At 41.1% G+C, this 20,046-nt stretch overlaps 1 protein-coding gene across 1 annotated transcript; it reads right to left on the bottom strand.

The window, feature by feature from the left end:
- Positions 1–1,703: 1,703 nt before the first annotated feature.
- tmtopsb (teleost multiple tissue opsin b) lies at positions 1,704–20,046 on the bottom strand. The gene is made up of 4 exons (XM_076080540.1): positions 19,659–20,046; positions 12,041–12,369; positions 4,814–5,047; positions 1,704–1,988 (listed from the first exon to the last, which is right to left on the bottom strand). Exons 1-4 carry the CDS (start codon positions 20,044–20,046, stop codon positions 1,704–1,706), a joined length of 1,236 nt encoding a protein of 411 aa, XP_075936655.1.

The following is a 20,046-nucleotide window of genomic DNA, read 5'->3' as shown; positions in this document are numbered from 1 at the left end:
TCAGTTCACCCAACCAAATCACATTTCACACTCAACTGCAGCACTGCAGGAAAAACGCAACCATTCATTTCAATGATGCACTTTGCACATTTCTAATATATTGTGTTTGTTTGTGCAGCAATATGACGCAAACGTGGCCTAATGGGAGAGCTCGGACAGAACAATGAGAAGCTACTAAGAGGGGAAACTGTAATTATGCACAGCATGGATCAAATGCACATTAGCGATGAATAATTATTGTTGTGTTTATGTCTGTCGTCGGTCTTTTAGAGAATCAAACCTATTGGGTTGGTGACTGGACTGCATTTATATAGCACTTTTCTAAATATAGCATTTACTAAATTCACTCACACGTTCACACACTAGTGGCAGAGGCTGCCATACAAGATGCCACCTGTTCTTCAGGAGCAATCAACATTCATACACACTCACAGCAATTTGGGTTTTAGTATCTCGCACAAAGGACCCTTCGACATGTTTACCTCAGCGTCCGCAAATAAGGAGCAAACTTAACAGCCACTTTAAAATCCTACAGGACTTGAATTCCTAAAACATAAATACTTACACCCAAACTCACCCAAGTTTACTCTGAGCAGCGAGACATGCGCTGTTGACTTTTTGCCTCTGTGTGTATGTGTGTGTCTGTGTGTGTGTGTTTGCAGCCCGCAGCTCATTATTCATTCATGGCCGTCAGTTGTGATATTCTACTCTAACGCTCCAACTGCTGTTTGTTTTTCACCGAGACGAAAGCTGTTATGTAGAGCGTTAATCTGCTTCCCTCCCTGTAAATAATGTCCGTGTTAATAATTCATGGATTAATCAGCATCTGGAGGAAGAAGAGCAATATCAAAATTGACACGGAGCTCCAGTTTCTGAAGGACAGACACACACACACACACACACACACACATACTGAGACAAAGAAAAAGGATGGAGATAGTCATATCTGTTTGTGACATGATTTAATTTATGCAACATAAGCAAATGAAAATACATTGGGAGACAACACAAAACTACGTTTCCACTAAACAATGAGAAACAGCAGATTTAGAAACATCAAGATAATGCAAAACAATGAAATCTCTTTACGTGTCCCTCATAACATAGTGAAATGTCCCTTTTTATGCCTTTCAGCATCGACGACACAGGGCCTATTTGCAGCAAAGTGTAAATAAAGGCATAATAAAAATCTTCTCAGTTCTAAATTACATGAAATTGTTCAACAAATCTTTAATACTCTGTATCAAATCCTCAAACATCAGGCATGGAAATGGGGTCAGGAAATGGGGTCAACCGAATTATCGCAGAAAAAAAGAAAGAATAATCCTGCTAACAGTAGCTACACGCTTGAGCCGACGAAATATCTCATTGCCCCCGTTTCTTGAATTGAATTCTCCACCACAGAACGCTGTGCTTCTCCAAATTGTTCCTGAATAGTTTCTCAGATTAAGAAAGAACATTATTTAGTGAAGTAACAAAGATACTTCATCAAGCAAATCCTGCACAAAGCTTGACCTATATTTCTGTGGGTTTTTTTCGTGTGTTATCTGAAGATGAAGCACTATGTTTAGCCCTATTCTTCTATACAGGGCCTCTGGTTAAGATGATTTGTTTGTTAATTGGAGACGTGCGCCCTGCTCGTCACTTTACTTTCTGTAAACCTTCAGCTCCATGTTGTTGTTGTTGTTGTTGTTCCTCTGTTGCTATTCCCTGTAGTGAGCCACCAGAATCAGTTTGGGTTTGGGGGTGTCAGCAGCAGCGGCGTGCGAAGCAGCAGAGCGTCGATACGATATAGATGGCGTTGGGGCCGGAGACACGTGATTGGCTCCCTGCGAAGACCTTTGGATGGAGTTGGCGGGAGCCGACACGCGGCGTTCTTTCTCCTGGCGGGCGGCGCGGAGCGTCTTGGTCGGCCGTGAAAATGTCTTTAAGGTGGAGCCTCGCTCAGGTGTGGAGCAGCTAAGGAACGCCCTGAAACACCTGTAGAACTACACACAAACAGGATTACTGGCATTAGTAAGTGTGCAGTATTAATAGCAGTTGGTATTAGTAGCTAATGGGATGAATAGAGGACAACTGGTTGTAAAAGCCAGGAAATACACCATAAGTCAACATGAATGTAAAAGCTTTTAAAGGAGACTTGACCAGTAAATTAGATAAATGTAAAGAGGTAGGATGCTATAAATAGCAACCATCATTGTTGCATCATGATTATGTACGAGTACTTTGGTTCCACTGACATCCTTCTTCCCTCCTCCGTGTTGGGAGTCCAGCAGACAGCGTGCTCCCCTGGATAAACGTAGTGTACTTAGTATACTCTCTGGTTCCACACGTATACTTTAAGTCTACTACATTTCTCCAGGGCGCCGCAGTTCAAACGGGCGTGCTGCATGAAACGCGACACCACGGTGTGTCTCATTACATCATCAGTGTTTCCTCCCAGAGATTGATATGACAAATGAGAACAGTTTATGTTGCCTTTGAGCTGAGATACTTCAGCAGTATCATGTATGAGCCAATTCATTTTTAGTTACCCCGAGGAAATTATGCATTAGCAGCATTAGCACTCCGTTTTAAATCTTCCAGTGTCCCAAATCCCAACGTATTAATATACTTGAGAGCTGCACTTGGACGGGAAGAAAGCTGTTGATTTAGTAGAAGTAGAACCCCAGGGGAAGGAAAAGGAGTAGGTGTGTGAAGAGAGGGGCGAGAAAACGTTGCAAAAGGTTTTGGTTCTGATTGGCATGCCAGTTTTTCAGATAATATCAAATTTAATAAATTGCTGACTTATTTTGTTTGTAAAACCTTAATATGTATAGTAACTGCAGCTGCCAGATAAATGTAGTACAGTAATAAAGTACAATACTTCCTTTTCCCTGTCATGATACATTTAGAAGTACTTCGATAAATGTACTAAGCGACATTCCAACGCTGCAATAGATGAACATGACCAGATATGAGCAACAGCACGCTCATGGCAGTGAAGGTGTGATTCCCATGATGGCAGCTGAGGTTTCGGGGCATGAATCCACGCAGCGCTTGAAGTCTTCAACTCGCCTCAACACACTGCTGCCATAGTTATGGGCTGGGAGGAACTGAAGACTGAAAGTGCCACACAGTGCGGCTTCCTGTTCGTTCATCTGTGGCCCTGAAAGCTCAGTTAGCAGCCCAATCTTCACACACACACACACACACACACACACACACACACACACACACACACACACACACACACACAAGCGCGCAGAAAGGCTTCCCGTCCGTCATCATCAAAGAAAGTTAAATGTCTCCTGATCTCAAAAGTGACAAAGAGACGGGCAGTCCAACAGAGGAGACGGACTGAGGTAGAAGCAGATAAAAAGAGACGGGGACAGATAAAAGAGTGTGAGAAGAAGGAAAGGTCACCGTAACACGCTAATCAAAATCAAAGCCGCGTTACCTTTTGGAGATTACAAAGAACTTTCTTCCTTTTCTCTCTCGTCCCGCCCGTCATTGTTCTCCTTCTCCATCCGTCTTTCATCTGATGCGTCTGTTTCTTTCATTCATTCATTGCTTCTTTAACTGCAATTTTCTATATTTTATTCCGTCTTTGTTTAATTTGCACTTAGTTCTCCCCTCTTTTCCCTGTGTGCATCACTTTCCCTCCTCATTCTCTTTACTTTCGTTCTTTTATTCTTTAGTTCTTGACTTATCCTTCCTTACTTTCATCTCCTTTTCCTTTCATCACATTGATCACTGTTTCTTCTTTATTTCTTCCCTTCATCTTTACTTAATCACCATCTTTCATTAATGTACGTTTTCTCTTTTTACATAATTTTAGACGAATTGGTGGTTAAATGAAAGACTACAAACTTCAAGAACTACAAATAAACACTCCCAGTACTTATTGCATACTGTGTTTTACTGTTCTGTTTATTATTATTATTATTATTAATACTATCATGTACATTAAGCGTAGAATCATGCATGAGCTGTCTGCTCTGTGATGCTTCTATCTGTTTGCTGTTATTAATTAAGCCAGTCTCATAATGACTGTGGTAATGATTTATTGAAGGTGAAATGGTGCCCAGAGCACCTTGAAGTTTGCTCTGCTGTTAATTAGGACGGCTGGTGGCAACAAACAGATTACCTCCTCTTTCATTCTGTTTTCCTGCGCTTGAATGTCAGTGATGTAACCCTCACAGGCGGGGGGGGTGTTGATGCTGTTATGGTTTCAACACCATGATAATAATGTCTCACCTCTGTCTTTCATCTGTGTGTTTGTGTGTATGCCTTTTAGTGCATCATGCATGCAAAGTAGAGCAGATAATTAGACATGACCTGCTCTTGATTCTGATCTACAGCAGTTTAGTTCACTCTAATCAATAAACAACACACACTGACGTCAGCAGTGATGCCTAAATATTAACTACCATTATGTGCATCAATGAATTACTGAACATGTCTAATGGAAACAGGCCCAGAGGCCCAAAGTGTCAGGGCTGTCCCCTGGCCTTCACCTACAAAATATCACTCAAAGAGACACGTACCAACGAGGAAGAGACTCAAAATGACCACAAAGAAAACATAAAACGACTACAAAGAGACCAAAGCAACTACAAAGAGATGAAGAGCAGCTGCAAAGAGATACAAAGAGACTCAAAATGACACAAAATTACCACAAAGAGACACAAAAGGGCAAAATAACCAGACAAAAAATAACTACAAAAAGACCAAAACAAATACAAATAAGAAAACAGTTAGAGGACACACAGACAGACACAGAGGACACACACAGAGAGATGCGATGAAAGAAAAAAGAGTGATAGCTCACCTGTTTGTTCATGAATATATAGATGAAAGGGTTGATGACGGTGGAGAACTTGGCCAGCAGCGACGGCGTGATGGTCGCCTCCGGTGTCAAAAGGTCTCGGGGGCCGAATGTTGCGAGCAGAGCAGCCACTCCGTAGGGCAGCCAGCAGACCAGGTAGCACACCACCATCACGACGACCATCACCAGCACCCGCTGCTCCCTGTGGCGCGTCGCCGCTGAGCTCACAACGCGCACCTGCGAGAGGAAAAAATAACTTAATTTGTACGGTTTCAACAGCTTGAAATCTAGTTAATTTAGCCTGAAAGTTCAGGAGACACTCTGTCAGTGTGCTCTGCATCTGGGGCCAGTTTATATAAAATGCTCTGAACATACAGTCACTAAAAGATTGTTCCCCCACAGGGACTTTAATCTCTGTCATAGGATGAAGCTGTTCTTAGTGTCTATAATGTTGAACTACCTGAAGACGCAGCCAATAAGAAGCCTGCTGCAAATAATCCAAATGTAAAGGAAGAACAAAACTTTTTCTCAAGAAAGTAAATTCTCTTCCCGTTCTTTTGGGCTACAACCACCATACGAGGTGTAACTGCTGCTGATTCCAGGAGTGAGTGTGTATCGTGTCTCTACAACAATCAGCAGCGGTTAAGTAAACTTCAGTAAACTTCAGTCTCGCTATGAAGTAGAAGTCTCCCTGCCTCCCCTCCCATGGTTCTTCAATCATGCTGGAGAGGCGACACTCTTTAGGTGTTGCAGTCAAATTACCACTCTGCAGTCAAATTACCACTCCCATAGGGAGCCTTCAAGCATGAACATGCCCCCCAGCTATTTCCCCTTGTTATCTTGCTCTCTGTAACTAGTCCAGCCTGCAAAACCCGGATTATGGAACGGTCCAGGCAGAAGTCCTCATTTATTGGTCTTACACTGCAGTATAACTAATTTGCAAAAAAAGGCCACAGACTCCCTATGTCTCCGTCTGCTAGGGTCAGAAGCTCGTTATAACCAAACACCTGACTGAGAGCAGAGACACACACAATCATCATTTAATACATCGACAGAGAGATCCGACGACAAGAACAACAGAACTGAATCTATTCAAGTTTTCATTTCAAGGAGCTGCAATGTAAAGCCAAACCATCACATCCTCCTCTGCCAACATAAATATTGAATTAGGAAAGTTAAATACTCATAAAATAGGGCAATATAATAATATTAATAAAACTAAATCTGAAGAATGAATGAGTTTGGGGTTCATGCTGTTATTCATTTGAGCGTCTCTAATAACCACTTAAATTTATGTGTAATCTTGCTTTTGCATAACAAATCATTTTGCAAAATGTAGCATGCAACATGTAATACAGAGCTGTGCATTAGTAATGCATCCGCCACAAAGACAAAGAGAGACACATTTAATAAAAAGCACATCTCACACTTCTGCGTTTATATTACTCGTTCTTGCTAACTTAATTTAACTTTCCCTAAAAGCTGTATATTGTTGTGATATGTTTCTCAATTTCATGAGGTCATATGGTTGGTTTTCATATTTTAACCCTTGAGCTACAAATTGTACTTTACATAACTTTAGATTGTTTACCTCCCCAGGCAACAACTGGGTTCTATTCATTTAGAAAACAACTTACAGAGGGAAGAAAATGTGTTTCTACCATGTCAGAGAGTCAAATTAAGAGAACGGAGAAGAACACATCAGTGCTGGAATATAGTCAAATGCTCAATCTAGTGTCACATTCAGAGGTAATATGTTTTATTATTTGTTTTTATTATTGTCATTAACTTCAAGAAGGCGGATCTTTATTTCAGGGGGCACACATGATACCCCTCCTCCCTTAAGAATCTGGGTGTAGTTTCTGTAATTTATTCAACGTATCCTCATACAACGGTTCGTACATCTGACAAAAAAATAAGTCGTCGTTTTGGCTATACAACTAAAATGTATTAATATTACAGGTCTGTAAAGTGAAGCCATGCAGAAGTGTTTTAAACTTTGAACCATTTTCGAAGATCTCCGTATTTATTTTTGTCCCCGTTCTCTTCTTGTATACTATATGGTATTTATTGCAGTGGAGCCCTCCAGATTTATCAATATTTGAATGATAATATGATGAGAGTTATGGGGTTGTTGCCTTTATATATTGTTATATATTATATAATCAAGTCTGATCAAACCTCACCCAAACCGTCCTGATGAAACAGAATGTTGGAGTGTCAAACTCTAATTAATTAATACCTAAAATGTTTTACTGTTTTGAAGAAATAGTCCTGCTCAATATTTGAAACAAGTTTTCAGGGTATTTTTAGAGAGTGTGGAGCGTTGCGTCTTCTCCGCAAAACTGTAAGAAAATGATTGACTGTACGTCTGCTGTTTTTCAACGGTCCTCATCGTTGCAGCCTTTGTTTGAAAATGTAAGCAATAAATTGTTTAGTAGATTATAGTTTTAAAGCAAGTCAGCTGGAGTTAGCACTAATTAGCTATAGCCGGCTACAGCTGATAAAATATTTCAGCTAAATCACCAGTTGTTGGCTTGAATTTAAAAGCCTACTTTATTGTATCAAATATGATTATACATTTTGACTTATGTAAACTGCACTGAAAAAGGTACTTTAAACTCGGCGATGTATTGAATTAAACATCTATTTTGGGGATTTTTACCTTCCAAAAGGTCATTACTGTGGTTCATTAAGTTGTGTTTTTATTAGGTCTTATAGAACAGTTATTAAGGAGCACAGGAATCTGTTGCTGCTGTATTACAAGCGCCGATATAATCATTCTCACAAATGCGAGCTATTAGCGTAATATCCATGATGAGAAGAAAGTAAACAAATCATATAATTCAGAGAGAAAAAATGCAAATAGTTGCACAACTGCATCATAATCTCAATCATAATGTGCATTAATGCCGAAAATAGTGCTGTAAGATGTATTGAAATGACAATAAAATGGTTATGAATACCAAATAAAAACAAATTAAGCTCACAGTGAGAGGGAAAATGGTAAAAGCTTGAAGACACTCGCCCCCCCCCCCTCCATTCATTTCTCTTGTGCTCTTAGAGATTAAATTTGTGTTCTGCAAAAACTCTGGGACTGGCTTTGTGTGTGCGTGTGTGTGTGTGTGTGTGTGTGTGTGTGTGTGTGTGTGTGTGTGTGTGTGCGTGTGTTGAGAAAGATGCATGCTGTGTTGGCAGGGTGTTATCTTCACCCTGCAGGTAACACCAAGGCTGCTGAGACAATGTACAACATGTAACACATGCAAACCCAAACACACACGCTCTCACGCAGACAAACAATATGCAGGCTGCAGAACTTACTCTTGAGCAATTATTTTTGTCTGAGTGAAAAAGAATTAACAACTCTGCCAAAGAACTTCACACAACGTTAGATTATAAAATCACCACATCACAACAAAGCTGTGAACATATTTAGGATTGTTATCAGTTCATTAACTGAAGGTGTTATTTATGCGATTCTTGTTTTTGAGATTCTGGCAACATGTCTGTCTTCATGAAGTTCAATGTTTCATCAGGTCGGTAATCAGGATGCTAGTTTAATAACCTGCAGTGGATCGCCAGCAGCTATGAATTTAATATGTAAATGAGCTCTGTGTGTTGTGGACTCTCTACTACCTGAAGCAAGATGAGGCAAAAGCAAAACTGACACGTGCAATGAAGACAGTTATCTGTCTGCCTTCAGGCTCGCTGACAACTCTGCAGAAATTGGGGTTTGTCATTCAACAAAATCACAAACAGCTTCCTCAAATGTCCCACAAAGCATTCAATCTGTTTATTTTGGTCAGCAGTTTATTTGATGAGCTCCAAAAAAAAGTGTACACAAGCCTTCATTTGGAGTCCAATATTCAAGTCACCTTTTAGCTGTTTAATATCTTTTTAGCAGCTAATGCTTCATCTAGATCTGCCATTTGGTTCAGGCTGGTATCTATCTTTTGATAATAACAGCTTTCTGCTGGAAACAACACTGATGACAGCAGTGAGAGGGAAACTAAGTAAAGTTAAAGTAAAGTTGAGGCTCAAAAAAGCATGACAATGAAGTGAAAGATGGTTGCTCCATAGTGCTGAGGGGAGTTGCAGAGTTGCTTTTAGTTGGTTTTGGGGGATTATTGTCCAGAGGCTATGCATGAAAACAGAACAAACCCAAGACTGCTAACCCAAGAGTTATCTTCAATAAAAGCTGAATCATTTATAATCCATAAAGCATCAGTGAATTATTTAGCAGAACTTAATGAAGTTATTTCCTGAAACTTTTAAACCTGCCGACGAGGATCCATCAACATATCTGCCACCTGCCACTACATCTGGCTCTGTTTACCTCAGTTTAATTAAGTCAGAAGGCATCACGAGCTAAAACAAGCGAGTCTGAGGAGTTATTCTCTCTCTCTGTCATAAGTCCCTCAGTCTTAAGGCATTTAATGACGACTTCCAGCAGATGTGAATTCATCTGCCACTGCACCAAACGAGGATATTAACCCATCTTATCAGTCTAAAGGTCAAAATCCAGACTGCTATGGAGAAGAACATCTCATCCCCAGTGAGTGAAAATTGCTCAAATTAATCTCAGCAGACCACTGATCACTGATGGGAAATCGCTGTGTGCATGAAGACTAAACTTAAGAGCAAATCTTCTCCTACACTGCAGGAGGCAGTGGTTCTGTTCGTAAACACATCCCCGCTGGTTGAACCTGCTGCTTAAGTGCCTCTTATTTTCTGAGTCACAATGTGTTGAGGGCTCTGTCTCTTGCTTTTTGTTACGGTGCTCCCCTGAGGTGATTTGAACATGATTCATATTTTGCACTCCATGTTCTGTTCCATCTGACTGTCCCACAAATTTGGAATGAGCTTAGATATAAACTCAAGGAAAGGTTTATTAGGAGAAATATTTCATATCAATAAATATTAATAATAAATACATAATATGCATGTATTTGCAGAACAGAAATAATTTAGTTGACATATTAAAGTCAAAGTTGTTTAGTAAGAGAGTTTGGATTTCTGTAACTCCATAGAAAAAGTACTAAAATAACCACATACATGTGTATGTTTGATGTTTTCTCTCCACTACTCTGAAAGTCTCAAAATTGACCAGTGTCTTGCCTTAAAAAAATATTAATATATATTATAGATCAATAATTATAAATACAGCACTTCTGAGCTGTGAGCAAAATGCTCTGCATGCTAACATGTTGACGATGACAAAGCAAGCAAACATGCTGTCAAGCAGGTATGTTTACCATGTTTATTCTATTTCAGCATGCAAATTTTTGCTAATCAGTTGCTAATTGTCCAAAAACACAAAACACAACAGAATCTGTTGGTCATTAGTTCTGCAGGCATTTGGTAATAAACCAAAGTAAGAACGTTGTTTAGACATTTCACGAAAAGACACAAATGTAAACGTCATGGTGGCGCTAGAGGAAAAATTAGGGGATTAGTAAAGTCATTAGCATTCATCCTCTGGGAAACATGAATGTCCGTAACAAATTTAGTATCAATCCATCCTGTATATGTTGAGATATGTCTCAAGATAAGTGAAAACTATAACCTGCTGGTGATGCTGGATACAAGTTCAGGGAAGGACAAAGTCATTAGGATTCATCCCCTGAGGACCATGAATCTCTGTGTAAAACTTTAGTGCAATCCATATAGGTGTTGGGATAGAGATGGACTTGAGCGATGCCGCTACGGAAATGATTAATAGTGTTGTGTTTTCACAGCTGATTAATGCTTTATAATCTTAAGAATACAAGAAATGCACCATTTAATGTTCATACAACCATAACAGGTGCCTTATGGGTGGAAACAAACTGCAACAACCATTCGTGTAATCTTTCCACTTCCTTCTAGTGAGCACTATTTTATAATATTCAGGAAAACTTTGTTACTTTAATTTCAAATAAGTTCATACAAATACACTTTAAATGAGACCAAGTTTTAAAAAGCAACAACAAAAACAGTTCAGTGTGCTTGCAGGCATTGTGGAGACCCACAGAAGCATGGCACATGATCCAGCAAATGGTGTGGCAAATTAAATTATTGTGCAAACAGCATCAACAATGAACCACAAAGTGTGGTTCATTGCCGGCAACAAACACGTTTATCCATCTTGCACAAAGTTATGGGAAGACATATGACGCACAACCAAACACTGAGGTAAGTCTAATTCATAGAAACACTCAGTAACTATACCACGAGGCAGCCAAACAGATTACATAAAAGCAATAATTCATCATCAAAATGACGGAAAAAGCAAGCAGCCACACTTTCAGATGAACACCTAACATTACAAACACAAACAGAGATACACATCCAGGATTTTGGACATCAACGACAAATTGATGTCGTTCAATTGCCTTTAATGCAACTTTTATCTCCAAGAATGATGGTCAAATGCTTTTATCACATCATTTTAAAGATATTGACTTTAAAAACATCATGATCAACTTTTAAAACCCACTGCCTATCAATTATGTGAAGCTGTAGACTATAAACTTCTCCCCAGATCATTGAGACCCCAACATTACTAAGGAAGGCATGGCCTTAGTGTCTGTGGTCCCTGCAGCCCTGGTAAACACTGTTGCACACAGAGAAAAGAAAACCAGCTAAATTAAGAGTTTTTGTCTCTAGTGATTAGCTGACAATGTGTGTGAAGGTCTGCAGCCTCTAAATTTAACCACGACAGTCGTCTGTAATCTTGTCATTCACACCAGCCTGAAGACAAAACCTCTGTGACGCACAGCCTTCTAACTTAACTCTTTGGAATTCTCCCACCAGAAGGTGCCACCCTCAACTTTCCTCTAACCTACTAGTTTTCCCAGCTTTGTTTTACTGCAACGCAAACTCAACAACAGCAACGCCTCACAGTCAGAAATACCCAAACAAATTGATCATTTCAGTGTTGGTGGAGAAGGTCATACTCTTTAAGGACGCTCTTAAAGACATCCAGCAGCAACACGTGTTTTGCTGAGAATCTGCCTCAACGAACACATGAACTTAAAGTCAACAAAAGCTTAACAAGCAAGAAAGATGCTGGGGAATATTGAAATTAATTTCTATTAAAATGGAATCAAGGGTCAAAAACCAAGCAAGTAGTCAAAAAACTACTGGCTCGTAGACACTCGCTCTGCGATTTACAACCATAACGGGGTGTTACGCTTTGAACGAAGCATAATTTGGAACAAACTCTCTCAATCACATTTGCAGAATCACCTGTCTGATGGCTTGCAGCAGCTTGCCGTATGAGTAGAGGATGACGACGAACGGCAGTACCAGGCAGAAGGTGAACAGGCAGACGATGTAGGAGATGTTGTTTGGCGTCTGGGTCCTCCAGTCCACCGAGCAGGTGGTACCCGGACCCTCGGGCCCGTATTTGCTCCAGCCCAGCAGTGGAGGTACAGTCCAGGCCACAGAGTAGAGCCAGGAGAAGGTGATCCCTCCCAGCACTGGGCGGAAGTCCCTGCCGTCGGCTATGGTGGGCTTCATCATGGTGCAGTAACGCTCGTAGGACAGGACGGCCAGGGAGATCAGGGAGACGATGCCTGAGGAAGAGGAAGTATCGGAAAAGGGGTCAGTAGGTGTGTAACAAAATAAAGTAGCAGAACTGGCGATGCAACGATCCGATACGGACTCAAATAGCTGGATCGGGTATCGGTGATAGTGGTGCAGATCTATTCAATGCAATTCTATGTGTACGTATATGCACAGAAACATTGATTTGAGGAGCGGAGACAGACAGCTGAACAGCCTTTAACTACCTGTGAATTATGAATTTATTCTATTGGAGTACACTGTTGGTGGACTGACTCAGTCCGAAATCAGAGCTAATCAGCACATGTTTGCTAAAGTGCTGGTCCAGGGACACTTCACCTCCGTTACAATGAGTCTCCCAGGGACAGAGCCTTTGATAATAATCACTGTACCTCTATGCGTAGGCTACTGAAGGATTCTGATTTGCTGACACACAAACACACACACACGCACACACAACAAAGAGCGAGAATCGTGAGAAAATTGGGAATGATTTTGTGTGTGTGTGTGGCCGTTTTTTATGACATTGTGGGGACTCGCCTTCCTTATGGGGACAAAATGCAAGTCCCCATAATGTCAATCATTACATTTTAGGGTGAAGACTTGGTTTAAAGTTAGGGTAAGGTTAGGTTTAGGCTGGTAGCGGTTATGGTTAGTCTCCAGGAAATGAATGCGAGTCAATGTAATGTCCCCAAAAGTCATGAAAATAAGTGTGTGTGTGTGTGTGTGTGTGTGTGTGTGTGTGTGTGTGTGTTTGTGTTTGCAGGTGGGTGAAGAGGGAGTAAGAGCCCTCTGTATTCATGACTGATGCTCTCTGGTTAGATAAGACACATGGACTCAGAAGTACCCCTTTGGGTCATACATACTTCATTAACATACCGTGTAAAAATAATAAAAGATTTAATCAGTTCTTTATTTATTGAAATATTAAACTGAGTTATAAAGAAAAAGGACAAAAGGCCATTAATGTCCTTATGTGTTGAATGTTTTATACAATTATTGAATATTTCAAATGATTCTAGTTGAATACATTTGTAGGATGGATTGTTCATTACCAATTATTTTTCAAATATTACCACTAGGGGCCGCCAAATGACAATGTTCAAAGCCTACATATCAGAGTCTTAAAGGGGTTATATCATTAATACACATTTTCAGTGTTGTGCACATACTGTATCTGGAGTGTCTATCAACCCACAAACCCATAAGAATAGTTAATTGTGGGATGTCTGGATCATAATACATGTGATTCAACAAGCAATTCAGATGTGGCTCCCCTTGGCACACACATCTTGAACAAATACCTTTGTAAAGGTGCAGCATATTTTCAAAGTTAATCAGAGCAGATTGTGTTTTTTCAGGAGGGGGTCTTAAAACGGAGCATTTCAGACAAAAGGGTGAATACAGGTTTATTCAGACAGACAGTTTGAGGAAAATAATGTGTTTTTTTGAACATTAAAGCATGTAAACATGTTCTAGGAGGAACCCAGAATACAAGTGGCCTTTTAACTGTTTAACTGAAAGCATTAGGTGGTGCAAATTCTTATTGTCTGATATTGTCTGTTAATTATTAATATCCTTACAAGCCATGAATGTTGGGAAGCAGTGGGTTTAATCAGGCACAGTGCGCTAAAGAAAATACATAACCGTGGAGAGGCATTATTTTTGGCCGCTTGGGTGGCAGCAGATCAAGCGGAAAATCAAGCAACGGGAATAATATCATCATATCACGTTTTCTATTGCACATCCAGCAGATACAGAGCGGCATTAGCATTCATTTTTCCTCCTGGTCACCTGATTAATATTCACTTTGCTCTTTTATGGTCTCCACCAACTTCAAATGAGGGAAATACCGTGTGTCCGTGTGGGATCAGGAAACCAAATTATTTCACGACAAACTTTATCCATAACCTGCAGGATTATTAGACGCACAAGAAAAATAATCTGTGTTGAAATTGTAAAATCATGGATGAATAAATCTTGTCATGTTATGACACCCACTGCCTTTCCAGCCCAGTTTGGTGGATTATATTGACATGAACGGCCTCAGCTACGTCAGCAACAGGGAACCTTCTCTTAACAGCGACCGTTTTTCCGTTCATTTCCTGTAATGATTGCACAGTCCCTCTCCGCTGCGCCTGCTGGGGATTCAGGGGGCGACGTATCAGTCCCTGACGTTGGCTTTGATTGGGAACATGGCCCACTATGATTCCCCACCATGCCTGTTAATAGGTTTTTCACCTGAGGTTTGATTCTTCTTCACCCTGCTCCAGAGTGGTGCGGAATAGATTTATGGTAAATGAATGACCCAATGTCCTAAGCCTGAGTCAGCACGGGAGCTAATCATCTTTCATTGTCTCCCACTTTACTCTTCTCTCGCTCTCTAAATTTGTATTGCCCTCTTCCTCCCTGTGTTAGTCTCTCCCTCACCTCGGTCTCCGTCTTTGCTTTTTTCTTTAACATTTGTGCCAAATCAGACCTTTTCTCACCAAATATTACTGCACACTCAGCAATACCCCCAGCACACAAAGAGAGCGTTTCACACGCACTGACTGCAAGTAACAAGATTAATCTTGTCATATAGCATCTTAAAACTCCTGCATATAATTGGAGGTGATTGGTGAAACCTGATTTCTTGAGTTAGATTAGTCCTGGAGAAAGATGATCTTTCAGGTTTCTAATTAATTTTTTTACTTTTTCACGTGTGCACAACAAAAGGGAAAGTATCGAGTGACGGGTGGGGAAATGCCCTAAAGCAGTGTCATCATGACATTGATTATCTTTGTGTTTTGGACAGTCACATTGGAGTAGAGGGAAGTCAATGTACAGATCAATGTAACCGTTGCAGCTCAACACGAAGCAATGCATCCTTGTATTCAAAATGACACCGGGTATCCTCTTCATGTCTGAATAAGTTGGTTTTCACAGCTGAGAAGCCGACTATTTGTAAAAGTAAGGCATATGCTGTGAGGAAAACTGTGTCTTGTGTTACTAATACACTTACTCCCTGTAAACGTAAATTGAAATGCTCCCTGCTTAATTTCATGGCAGTTAAAAAAAAAAAACGGTAGTCAGAAACCGTAGCTCCAGTGTTGTCTTGGTAATCGCAGCACATGCAGAGTGTGAAACGAGAAGTCCCAGCTCTGTATTTACATCCATCCTGCCAACCTGAGTAGATCCATTTCTGTGTTTCGGGGGCCTATTGATAACTGTTGGAAGTAAGAAGTTACATTTGCCTCCGTTTGCTTTTTGTAAAGTTTTCTTTTATTGAGAAAGGTATCTTCTGGTCTGAAAAAGTTAGACGACAAACATTGAATTCAGCTCCCTAAAGAAGAAAGCCTAAAAAGGTATTAAAAAGTCTTAAATTGCATTCTCTTTATTGAATTTCAGTCAGCACCATGAGACTTTTATTCATCCATTTTATGCAGCTTATTCGATCCCCTTAACTGAATGCATTTTATGATCAGATATTATTGTTATAAACAGAAACAAAGTATGGAAGAAAACATGATATAATATCAAATAACTCTCGGCCGTATTGTCCCTACTAGTTTTCCATCAAACTTTTGTTTTGTCCATTAATCCATCTTCCACTTACATATCGGATATTCCAGACATCTCTCGCTCCAGCAACATTTCCAGCGCTTCCTGGGGAACCCCAAGGCATTCCCAGGCCAGACGAGATACATATTTCCTCCAGCGTGTTCAGAGCCCAGCCACCCTCAGAAGAAAGCTTCATTTGGCTGCTTGTATCCGCGATCTCATTGTTATGGTCAGTACCCCAACCTTACAACCGTATGTGCTGGTCGAAACTTAGATGTAGTAAATCGAGAGCTTTGCCTTATGAATGTTTTCCCTCTTTTCCACAATAGTCCAGTACAATTCCCACATAACTGCTGACATCGCACCGAACCGCCTGTCCATCTCACCATCCATTTACCATCAATTGTGAATAAGACCCAGCAATGCCTTGAACTCCTTTGCTTGGGTCAGTGACTCGCTCCCAACCCGGAGGGTGCAATCCACCGTTTTTTCAGCTGCAAACCGCCATGTTTGCCTTTGTGTACAGTATATGGACAAAACTACATACAAGGACCAGATGGCTTAAAGCAACAACTCCGGTACCCCATATTCCCTCAATACCCCCCATAGGACTCTACAAGGGACACGCTCATAAGCCTTCTCCAAGTCCACAAAACACATGGAGACTGGATCGGGAAAATGCCATGTCCCCTCCAACAGCCCTGAAAGGGTAAAGAGCTGGTTCACCGTTCCACAGCTAGGATGAGGCTGCATTCCCCTTCCTGGATACCCCAATAATTGGAGCACACTCTCCGGTACCCCTTTTTAAAAACTCTCAGGCTCCTCAGGCACTGTACCCCTGACCTCTATGCATCACTGAAGAAGACCAACAATGTCCAGAGCCTTCAGCATCTCAGGGCGAATCTCATCAATACCTGGCGCCCTGTTGTTGAGGAGCCTTTTGACTACCTCTACGAACTCTGCCAGGGATATGGATGGGCCTTAAAACTCTGCCTCCTCCGCAGGGGACATGTTGGCTTTTGTCTGAGTCCACAGCTCTCCTCCCCTGCTGAACACAGCCTGAACTAAGCCTGTTGTTTAACAATTTGCCAGAACGTCCTTGAGGCCAATTGAAAATCCTTCTACATAGTCTTTTTTCGGGTTTTTGCTTTGGCAACCACCCCAGCTGCTGGCCAACCGGTACCCGTCTGCTGTTTTTGGAGACCTCTGTGCCAGCCAAGACCTAAAGGACTCCTTCTTAAGCTTCACGGCCTTCTAGTGAGTTCTTAGATTGCCGCCGCGACAGGCAATGTCGACCTTTCAACCACAACTCCTAGCAGCCGCTTCCATACATTTGTTTCCTGAAACACGTATTAAACTGGATTCGATATGGTATTAAATTGAACTGGTTGAACAAATATTTAATTAAAGGAACACTAGGAAGTCCCTTCCTGTGGTACTTGTATCATTAAGTGCTCGTTAAGTGCTTTGCAATACATTTCTAACATTCACCGATTCATTCACTGAATGTATGCAGAGGCTGCCATACAGGGGCCACCTGCTCATCAGGACGTAATCTAAATGCTCATTCACGCACACACAGATGGCACAACCATCGGGAGCAATTGGAGTTCAGTATGTTGCCAAAGGACATTCGACATGCTGACTGGAGGAGCAGAGGAACGAGCCGCCAGATAGTGGCCTACCGCTCTACCTCCTGGGCCACTTAATGCACACAAAGATACTGTGGCTAAATATGCATTCTAAAGAGGCAGTGCAATTGAAGATAAATCTCCTCCTCAGGCATTTTTTCAGTTAAAAAAAACACAATTTAGTTTGAACTCTGCAGAGTTCAAACCTACTTCTGAATGGTGAAAGGTTCAAATTTAACTTTCAGTTCTAGTCACTTCCACTAAAGGTAATTTCCTTATGATAGACTTATTATTTGTATTACTTCTTCTTGACATACAATTACACATTGCTTACAGTCTCTCCATCTGCAAGAGTACAACGTGAATTAACTTGAACTTATAGGTTATTTATTGGCATTCTGTCTGTTTTTTCCACAATTTGATCAATTCTGACCAAACTACTCGCATACATATTTGATGCTAGGGTGCCCATCTCTCTACTCCAGAGAGCCAATGATCAGCGTAGTCCAGAATTCAAACTTTAAAGCATTAAATTATTAAGGAATAGAGTCGTAATCATTTAATTTGATGGGAAAGAGATAGAAGACGGAGTACTCCGCCTTCTCTCCTCAGACCATTTTTTGACCTGAACTCTAAGTCCAGACTCCACAGCAAGGACAACTTATTTAAGAGCAACAACTCCTCGATGCGAATCCAGACCCCCAAGGGACACCGAGCGATTTAAGAGCAACAACACCTTACAGCACCTTATTTTAAGTCCATACTCCAAAGATGAAACAACTTATTTACGAGCAACAACACCTTATTGTGCGTCCATACTCCACAGGGAAGCAACCGTTTTTAAGAGCAACAACACCTTGCTTTATGTCCAGACTCCACAGAGAAAACAACTGATTTAAGAGCAACAACACTTGACCGCACCTTACTTCAAGTCCAGACTCCAGAGAGGAAACAACGGATTTGAGAGCAACAACACCTTACTGCATCTTACAGTACCCCCAAGAGAAGATAGGAGATTTAAGAGCAACAATACCAAGAGAGCAGTAAAAGTAACCAAGATAGAGGAGGTGAGTAAAGGGGAAGAGAGGTCTGTACTTTTAATGTATTAACAGATTGTTCACTTAAGTTAGCTACGAAGAGAAAATCGTCTATTCAGTGAGAGCATGAAAACACTGACAAACATAGCAGGATCACCCCCCGATCATCTCTCTTCTGGTTGTCTTCGCTCCAATGGCTAGAAAATTAGGATCCTAGTTTCTTGAACATTAATCAAGACATGGCAGTAATTAGGGAGACTGTCCTGAAACTGAGAGGTCACAGGATTGATTCGCAGCACTGGTGAAGAGCTCTGTCAACAATCCTGTATGCACACATTTTAAAATCAGACACAACCCTTAAGGATCAAGATAAGAACCGAACAAGATCAGAAATGCTTTTTCCATGTTTTTTGTGATTTCTTTTTTTGTTGTGTTTTGTTGTGTTTTTTGTTGTGTTTTTTTTTGTTGTTCTGCATCTCTCCTCTTCCCTAAAAAAAGTAAATTTAGCTGTGTGACCAAGTTTGAACTATGACATTACGATATTATTTATGTCTGCAGGAAGTTATGTTTCAATAACATACATAATCAGCAGTGAACAGCGCATTACCTTCACAACTTAATATGACTGTAATTGAAATAAATGTCAGAATGAAATTGGTTAAGAGGATTTTAATCATACTGCTCATCTGCTGCAGGCATTGACATTTCTTCATGCTGCTACAGCAACATATGTCATAGAAACTCTACAGTAACCTATTTAATTATAAGGGAACGTGCTGCTGCTTAGCCTTACAATCATGAAACGCTCTGACTTTTGCTTCCTCTATCGTTTTGGATAAAAATGCATGGTGTGCAGAATGGTCAAATTGAAAAAGAAAGACATTAGAGGGACCAGATAGTCACACTTTTAGCAACATTTAAAGTTAATGTTTGAGAAAAGAAGGCAGTGTACAAAAATACACAAAGGCTCTTTCTGACTTTTTTTCAACGCTGAAAAATGAGATATGCAGATTTAAGTCGTCAATAAGTAACGTTAGTGTGTTTCTTTGATAGTGACACACACCAAAGAAAATGAAAACAGTTGCTTACCTAAACATGCGTTAACGAACCCGTACCAAATGCACCCAGCGCGTCCGATCAGCCACCGCCCCTGGGTGCTGGCCGCAAAGCTGAACGGGGTGCCCAGCATGCTGACCAGCAGGTCGCTCGCAGAGATGCTCACCAGCAGGAGGTTCATGGGCGTGCGCAGAGCCCGGTACCGGCAGAACAGCGTGAGCACCAGGAAGTTACTTAGGAACCCAAAGGTGCCGATGAAGCCGAGGCACACCGCCACCACCAGGTGCCCCTTCGGGCTCAGGGACGGAGGAGGGAGAGAACCGGACGCCTCCTCGTACGCGTCCGTCGCGGTCGCCGCGGTGCCACCGGCTCCTCCCCCGGGACAGTGCACACAGCTCAGGCTCACGTTGCAAACGATCAT

Source organism: Anarhichas minor, unplaced genomic scaffold, assembly GCF_050575085.1.
Source record: "Anarhichas minor isolate MPS153535 unplaced genomic scaffold, ASM5057508v1 ptg000074l, whole genome shotgun sequence".
NCBI classification, from domain to species: domain Eukaryota; kingdom Metazoa; phylum Chordata; class Actinopteri; order Perciformes; family Anarhichadidae; genus Anarhichas; species Anarhichas minor.
The sequence above is the reverse complement of the archived record's forward strand: the minus strand, read 5'-3'. Positions and strand labels throughout refer to the sequence as shown.